The sequence below is a fragment of the Mytilus edulis genome, chromosome 11 (genome assembly GCF_963676685.1).
Source record: "Mytilus edulis chromosome 11, xbMytEdul2.2, whole genome shotgun sequence".
Lineage (NCBI taxonomy): Eukaryota > Metazoa > Mollusca > Bivalvia > Mytilida > Mytilidae > Mytilus > Mytilus edulis.
This window is the reverse complement of record NC_092354.1, coordinates 18,354,853-18,363,680: the sequence shown is the minus strand read 5'-3', so window position 1 is coordinate 18,363,680 and position 8,828 is coordinate 18,354,853. Positions and strand designations below refer to the sequence as shown.

The following is an 8,828-nucleotide window of genomic DNA, read 5'->3' as shown; positions in this document are numbered from 1 at the left end:
TAATACTAAGTAGTTTTTGAGGCACACAGAGAGTAATCTGAAGCATAGGTTTGTAATGGTAATTTTTTGTTTTGCAGACATTATACGGTAAGTAAATGGTCTATGTCGAACTTTGTTTTCATTTCGTTTTCTGGTACTGTCTGTTGAACTTATTTGGTTCGTTACTAAACAATAGAAAAGACAATTTGGTAGGGGAAGACGTATTTAATATGGTTACGCAAATGCTTTTAAAAAAGACCTTTCGAAGTGTCTGCTTACACATTTTAAACGTTAAACTTTGGATAACGTTGACAAATCAATATACTTTTAAATCAATTATGTCTTATGGTTTGTAGAAATAATCCTTTGAACTGCTTCTCTTTAATTAAAATTATATGACATATCTCTGTTTTTTAATGTTGCCCTTACCATAGAAACTACATTTTTAAAAACTGTTCCGTCCGAAGTGATTTCTGAAATTATCTCATCAGGAAACTCTCAAAGGCGTATTTATCACGTTTATAAAGATTGAGGACGTTAAAGAAGAGTTTAGGTTATATTTTCTTTTACCATTTAGTTCAAGCAAATATTAAACAGTTAAAAACTTACCTTTGCAAGAATTTCCCTTTTCCTCGAAATTTGCACAACATACTTTCAGTTTTTCACCACTTAAATATATTTGAATCGTGTTAATTGGGTCTATGAGCCGTTATTTACATATACTTGAAAGTTTAAGACAAATGAAGTCCATTTTGTTGAACTAATTCATATTTTGATTATCATGTAACCTTTTGAAGCAAGAAGAGTACATTTTTGAATGCCAGTACATTGTAGTTATCTTTTTTTTAGTTTACTGTTCTCTAGCTTGCATACATGCAACATTTGCTAATTTGATTTTAAACTATTTGTTAAACGCGAAGTTTGGAGTTCAATTTCAAAATATTGTACGTCCTACCTTTACACAGTTATTTAGTTGGTTTTCAAAAAAATAAGCATTCCCTAATGTCGGTTGTAATACTGCAAGCGAAGCAATGCGAAACTATTAAAATGTAATCTTGATGAAGCCTGAACGAAATTAGTCTATCAATATTAACATACCTTTCAGTTTTCGTATAGCAGTTTTTCTCGCTCAAGCGTTTTTCACTTGCATCTTATAGATGATTCAAAATATAAAACAAAAATTTAGATTTAGTTACTGTTTTACCGGATGTAATTTATTTGACGGATTGTGATTATAATCATCATGATTAATAGCGGCCAATTATTGGATATAACGAGGAATTAAAAACTTATATACCTTAGCCGTATTTGGTACAACTTTTTGGAATTTTGGATCCTCAATGCTCTTCATCTTTGTACTTGTTTGGCTTTATAAATATTCTGATATGAGCGTCACTGATGAGTCTTATGTAGACGAAACGCGCGTCTGGCGTACTAAATTATAATTCTGGTACCTTTGATAACTATTATATGATTAGTCGAGAGTGCTGTCGGTCTTATTTTTTTGTCAATAGACGACCTTGACCTAACAACCTTTTGTAGCTAAGGTAAACAAGATGGCGAATTTTTTATAATTGTAAAATAGATATTTGTTATTTCAATGGTTGTCATGTTACTTACCAGAGGTTGCATAAACGGAATTACCAGATGTTGAGAGAGATGGAACACATCCTTGAACGTGATCACACCTGCAATTTCATTAACATTATATACTACAATTACGCAACTATTCTTTGTCTCGCATGCATTTGGCACACGTTGAACTTATTTTACAGCATAAATATGTAAACAAAAATAATATAGATAACTACAGAGTGCAACATGTGGAGCAGGATCTGCTCCTTGAATACCGATATTTCTCCACGATTTTCAGGTCTAGTTCTAGTTACTCAATTGTAAGTTTTCGGTGTTGTGCTTTGTTTTCTGTTGTATTATTGTTCGTCGTTTATTTTGCCATGGCATTGTCAGTTTGTTTTCAGCTTTTTTCAATCCCTTTCTTTGCTTCTTTTAGGAATCAGGCAAATATGGTTTATGTGTAGTTAACCTGCAAATGTATAAAGTTACATCTCTTTATAATTTGATGTATTCACGTCAGGTACACTACATTTGTATATACTGCACTACATAATGATGATAAAGGAGAAAACACTTATAGTATTCTTAACAATCGATTTTAAAATGCCTGTCTGTATTATTTGTTCTGGAAAAGGCAGTAAATTTCGTTCATCTGCACCATTAACAAAATAAACATTTTAAGTATTTCATACTTTCTAATCTACCACTAAGTTACATCCGGCATTTGGTTGACTATTCTATGTCAATGGTTTTGGTGCTATCACTATCCAACCACCTTTTTGAAAATTGTGAATAAAATAGAACAGTTCATAGAACTCAGATTTTAATTATTTCTAGGAAAGTTAAGCTGTGAAAAAATGTAACGATTCTTATAAAAATTCAGAAATAGGCATAGGAGGCACCAACTCAATAAACTATTTTCATTTTGAGTTTGCAGGATTTTGATATGGGTTATTTAGCAAATCATACAGATGAATATTTACGCAATTATCTATGTTTTCCCACTGAGATTGAATGTGAATGGACATTTTTGATACCCAATCCAGCTAAGTATTTGTGAGGGTCGCTGTCGTGAATATAGGCCAAGAGACATTAGAACGTTTTGTAATCTAGTTGTTTCCCGTACTTTCGCGCACACTATTGTTAATGTAACGTAACGTTATTGTTACGTATATATATATTGCATGTTACGATCATAAAGCATCTGAACTAGCAAGACGTTATTTTCTTCCACAACAAAAGTGAATAACCGTCATGATATTGGTGCCGTGACGAAAACCTCAACTAGAGATGAGTTCGAAACTCAAAACAGTACGAGCCGCACATAGACGAGCAGTAATAAAACTACTGAAAAAAGCAGACCCGACAGAAGAACCGCAACAAAATGTTGTTAACCTCAGATCCATGATGGAGCTTATCAAAACCAAGAAGAAGACATTGTCTGACCTCAATGAGAAGATTCTAGAATCTATTGAAGAAGAAGAAGACCTCGACGAAGAAATTGAAGAAGTTGACAGATACGAGTTAGAGATTCAAATTGGAATAACGAAAATTGAAAAGTTCATAAAAGAAGTAAGTGTTAGTCAGTCTAAAAATCAATCAGCTCTTAACCCTAATGCATCAGATTTTATATGCAATAACCCCAGCGTGCAAGATCATTCTAACCAGATAATTTTCAACTCGGAGCAAACAAGCCTAATCCAGTCAAGCATGCCCACCTCCACAGTGTCAAGTCATTATAACAAATTGCCTAAACTCAACTTGCCAACTTTCGGCGGAAATCTATTGGAATGGTCAGCCTTTTGGGATTCCTATAATAATTCCGTTCATGAAAATCCTTCATTGAGTGACGTGCAACGATTTAATTATTTAAAATCGCAACTTTATGGAGAAGCTAGCCAGTGTATTTCGGGAATGCAAATGACTAATACAAACTATAATCAAGCAATACAAATTCTACACGAGAGATTTGGCCAACAACACAAAATAGTAAACGCATACATGCAAAATTTGCTAAATTTGCCTGCACCAACGCCCGGAATTAGGGGACTGAAATCGTTCAGTGACACAATAGAAAGTAATATACGTGAATTAGAAGGAATGGGTCGATATCAGGAATCGTACGGAAGCCTTTTAATACCACTAATACTCAACAAACTTCCATGTTTTGTCAGACAAAACATTACTCGAGACCACATTATGATGATTGGGATATTTCAAGTTTACGCAAAGCAATAAAGAAAGAAATTTGTATCCAAGAGGCCGCTAACGCCAATCCTATTGAAACCGATATTATCCCCACCGCATCGTTCGTGACAGAAACTACAAACAAAAGATGGAAGTCAACAGGGTCTAAAGATAGTAACAACAATAGTTCCGTTAAGACTAAAAGGCCGTGTTTGTTTTGTCAAAACCCGCATCACCCAAATGAATGTACAAAGATCACCGATATAAACGCCCGCACCCAAATCGTAAAGGAAAAACGAGTTTGCTTTAACTGTTTCGGTAATCACAAGGTTTCGGAATGAAAGTCAAAATACAGTTGCCGAAATTGCAGTATGAAGCATCACAGTAGCATCTGCCGTAATAATTTACTAAATGAAAACTCCACTTCAAATGAAAATAAAGCCGTAACAAAACCTGTCAACGAAGAGCTACAAAGTACTACAGAAACAAAGAGCGCCGCTATGCATTCTGCAGTTACAGCACATACCGAAATTCTATTGAAAACCGCCGTAGCGCCCGTATGGTACCATGATGAAAGTGTTATGACTAACATTCTACTCGATGAAGGCGCCCATAATTCATTTATTTCTCAAGAACTAGTAGAGAAACTCCATATCAAACCAACTGGTATAGTAAGCATGCAAATTTCTGCATTTGGTGGGAAAGAAGGTGATGTACGCAACCTGGAGAAAGCAACATTATCCATTGAGACCGAAAGAAAAGAAAGAATTCCAATGGAAGTAATTATTGTTCCAAAAATTGCCGCACCGATACATATGAAAAAACGGGTAAACATTAACAGCTTGCCCTATTTACGAGGATTACAACTTGCCCACCCAGTCACGCAAGATGAAATGTTTTCCATTTCACTTCTCGTTGGAGCAGACTACTACTGGTCTTTAGTACAAGATGAAATTATTCGAGGTGACGGACCAACAGGTGTTAAATCTAAAATAGGCTATTTGCTATCAGGACCACTGAACACAGATATCAACACTCAACAATGGAACTCTACGATGATAAATGTCTTAGTTGCGCACAAACCCGAGGAGTGCGATTTACAGAAATTTTGGGAAATTGAGTCGAGCGGATTAGAGGCGGATTCTGATGAAAACACAAAAAATGTACAAAACCTAATGCTTGAGTACCAAAACTCTAGCATAACATTTAAGGAAAATAAATATGTCGCTAAACTACCATGGAAACAAGATCATCCCGAGTTACCCACTAATGAATATATAGCAAGAAGGAGGACCCAGAATGTTATAGATAGGTTGGCTAAAGATCCGGATATGTTAAATCTATACGACAAGATTATCAAAGAACAAGAGATGAAAGACTTCATAGAAAAGGTACCCATAACAGAAATAGATCGCGAGCATGGAAGAATCCACTACATACCACACCATCCCGTTAAGAAAGATTCAAACACGACCCCTATTAGGATTGTATATGACTGCAGTTGCCATGGAAATCCAGATTTACCCAGCCTTAATGACTGCCTATCTTCAGCACCACCTATTTTAAATAAATTGACAAGCATTCTTACAAGATTTAGATTAGGAAAATATGGCATCACAACAGACATAGAAAAAGCATTTTTACAAGTAAGACTTGACAATGATGACCGAGACGCCACACGTTTCTTTTGGTTGTCTGATCCAACTGACCCAACAAGTGAATTGATTATGTACAGATTCAAAGTTGTTCTTTTTGGAGCAACGTGTTCGCCGTTTATTTTAAACGCAACATTACTGAAACATTTATCCATGAATAAGAGCAAAGTAGCAACAATTCTACAAGAAGATCTATATGTTGACAATGTACTATCTAGCATTAACTCGGAAGAAGCCACAATTAAATACTTCAATGAATCCAGAGAACTGCTAAAACAGGGAGGCTTCAATTTACGGTCATGGATGTCCAACAGCGACAAACTCAGAGATTTGGCCCTATCGGAAAAAGTATTGGATTCAGACAAGGACACAAAAATATTGGGAATGCGTTGGGATGCAGAATCAGATACAATCAGCTTTGCCGAAACAAAACAATTAAAGATGGACACACAGTTGACAAAACGGGAACTTTTGAGACAGTCTTCCGCTATATATGACCCGTTAGGACTACTCGGACCGATAACAATTAGAGCAAAAACACTTATTCAAAAACTTTGGAAAAAAGGATATGCATGGGACGAGACACTACCAAAAGAAATTGAAAACGAATGGACCGATGTGAAGAATGACATCTTACAGATAACTACGAAACTTAAAATACAGAGATACTATTTTGCAAACCATGACGAGGAAACAAGCGACACTACTCTACACATTTTTGTTGATGCAAGTCAGAAAGCATACGGAGCTTCAGTTTACTTGAGTAAAGGCACAGAGTCGACACTTGTTATCGCGAAGAACCGTGTTGCACCGTTAAAATTGATAACTCTACCAAAATTAGAATTAATGGCTGCAGTGATCGGAGCACGACTCTCAAAAGATGTAATCGAAAACTTAGGAGTTAAAAGAGCAGTATTTTGGAGCGATAGCCAAATAGTTCTACACTGGCTGACCTCATCGAAATCGTTAAACAAGTTTGTAAAAAATCGTGTTAGTGAAATTAAAGAACTAAGTGAAACTCATGAATGGAAATATGTACCCACAGAAATGAACCCAGCTGACTTACAAACACGTGGATTGACTGCATCGCAATTTGAAGATTCGACATTATGGATGAATGGACCCCAGTGGTTAACGGACGAGTGTAAATGGCCTACGTGGACAGGACATGTGGAAATAAGCACTCAGCTATCTAATATCACCGGACCAAAGACACACAGAAGTGACGATAAAGTACCAAGTGATCCGCAGCGAATATCACAAATCATAGACATGAACAGGTATTCTGATCTAAATAGACTTTTAACTGTAACTGGATACGTCTTGAAATTCGTTAAGAACTGCCAGAAAAAACGTCCATATCGACTACGGAGTTCACAAGGTGACAGGAACCTAAGAACAAGTCTAACAGAAGAGGAAATTTCATTAGCTATGAATTTATGGATCAAAGATACACAGCAAGACAGGTTCGTGAAAGAGCTAGAACATATTTCGTTAAACCCGAAAGTTAAATCACTACCGCTTGTACAACAGTTACGTTTATATTTGGATGAAAATGGAATCATACGATGTAAAGGCAGAATACAAAATTCATCTATAGAAGAAAACGCGAAGTTTCCTATTTTACTACCAAAGAACCACAAACTTACAGATTTTGTCATTATGGACGCACATCTAAGAAATCTACATACAGGAGTCGGTCAGACAATAACACATATAAGGCAATCTTACTGGATACCAGCAATTCGACAATGTGTGAAAAGTGTCTTACGTAAATGCATACAGTGCCAAAAAATAATTGGTAAACCGTATAACAGCCCGGAACCACCACCACAACCAAAGGATCGAGTAAAAGACACCATACCATTTTGCACAACTGGGATAGATTTTGCCGGACCTCTACACATCAAGGATACATCAACACAACCGCGAAAGGTATATATATGTTTATTCACATGTGCATGTATACGAGCTATACATTTGGAACTTGTACCTGATTTGTCATTGAACACTTTTATCCTAGCATTTAGACGTTTTATCAGTCGAAAAGGAATACCGCAAACTATTTATTCTGATAACGCACCTACATTTGTAGCCGCATCAAATGCACTTCAAAGTCAGCTGAATTTACATATCAACTGGAAATTCATTCCGAAAGGAGCGCCGTGCTATGGCGGATGGTGGGAACGTCTAATTGGCTTAACGAAAATGACATTAAAGAAAGTATTTGGTAAAGCACTCGTCAGCGAACAATCTTTGACAACAATACTCACTGAGATTGAAACTATTATAAACAATCGCCCACTTACATATATATCTTCAGATATAAGAGATCCCGAACCCTTGACGCCATCTCATCTTTTACACGGGAGGATTATTACGACCACAGAGATGCACAACGACAAACACAACGCGAATATTCAAGAACTTGATACGATCACAGCAAACAAACTATTTGAGAGAAAAGGACTCTTATTAGACCATTTCGCAAAACGCTGGTCTAATGAATATCTAACCGGATTACGTGAATATCATCGAGCCTCTGGAAAACATACTGGACAAGTTAACATCGGTGATGTAGTTCAACTAGGAAGTGAATCGCCACGACTTTTATGGAGATTAGGAACAATAGAAGACGTCATCAAAGGAGGAGATGGACTTATTCTTGAGAAATAAATGAATTGATTATTACGACCACAGAGATGCACAACGACAAACACAACGCGAATATTCAAGAACTTGATACGATCACAGCAAACAAACTATTTGAGAGAAAAGGACTCTTATTAGACCATTTCGCAAAACGCTGGTCTAATGAATATCTAACCGGATTACGTGAATATCATCGAGCCTCTGGAAAACATACTGGACAAGTTAACATCGGTGATGTAGTTCAACTAGGAAGTGAATCGCCACGACTTTTATGGAGATTAGGAACAATAGAAGACGTCATCAAAGGAGGAGATGGACTTATTCGAGCAGCAAAAGTACGGACTTCTAGAGGACTAGTTACCACACGACCAATTGTGAAGTTATATCCATTAGAACTATAGTAACTGTTATAGGATTTTGTGAAGGACAGTTAACGTAAAGTGAAATTACAAAAAACTTTCAATGTGATCAATTTAAAGAACTTTAATAGTTTTGATTATTTATCATTTTAAAATAATTTTATTTCTTATGCATTTTGAGGCCCCCCGAATGTCGTGAATATAGGCCAAGAGACATTAGAACGTTTTGTAATGTAATTGTTTCCCATACTTTCGCGCACACTATTGTTAATGTAACGTAACGTTATTGTTACGTATATATATATTGCATCTTACGATCATAAAGCATCTGAACTAGCAAGACGTTATTTTCTTCCACAACAAAAGTGAATAACCCTCATGATAGTCGCTATCTGATATATGTTTCTTGTTTTGTATTTTC

At 36.0% G+C, this 8,828-nt stretch overlaps 3 protein-coding genes across 3 annotated transcripts; all 3 read left to right on the top strand.

The window, feature by feature from the left end:
- Positions 1-2,844: 2,844 nt before the first annotated feature.
- Positions 2,845-3,792, top strand: LOC139494053 (uncharacterized). The gene has a single exon (XM_071282220.1). It carries the CDS (start codon positions 2,845-2,847, stop codon positions 3,790-3,792), a length of 948 nt encoding a protein of 315 aa, XP_071138321.1.
- Positions 3,793-4,112: 320 nt separating this feature from the next.
- On the top strand, positions 4,113-8,072 carry LOC139494052 (uncharacterized). The gene has a single exon (XM_071282219.1). The coding sequence runs from the start codon at positions 4,113-4,115 to the stop codon at positions 8,070-8,072; it is 3,960 nt and encodes a 1,319-aa protein (XP_071138320.1).
- A 26-nt stretch (positions 8,073-8,098) lies between these two features.
- LOC139494051 (uncharacterized) lies at positions 8,099-8,449 on the top strand. The gene has a single exon (XM_071282218.1). It carries the CDS (start codon positions 8,099-8,101, stop codon positions 8,447-8,449), a length of 351 nt encoding a protein of 116 aa, XP_071138319.1.
- The last annotated feature ends 379 nt before the right edge of the window (positions 8,450-8,828 follow it).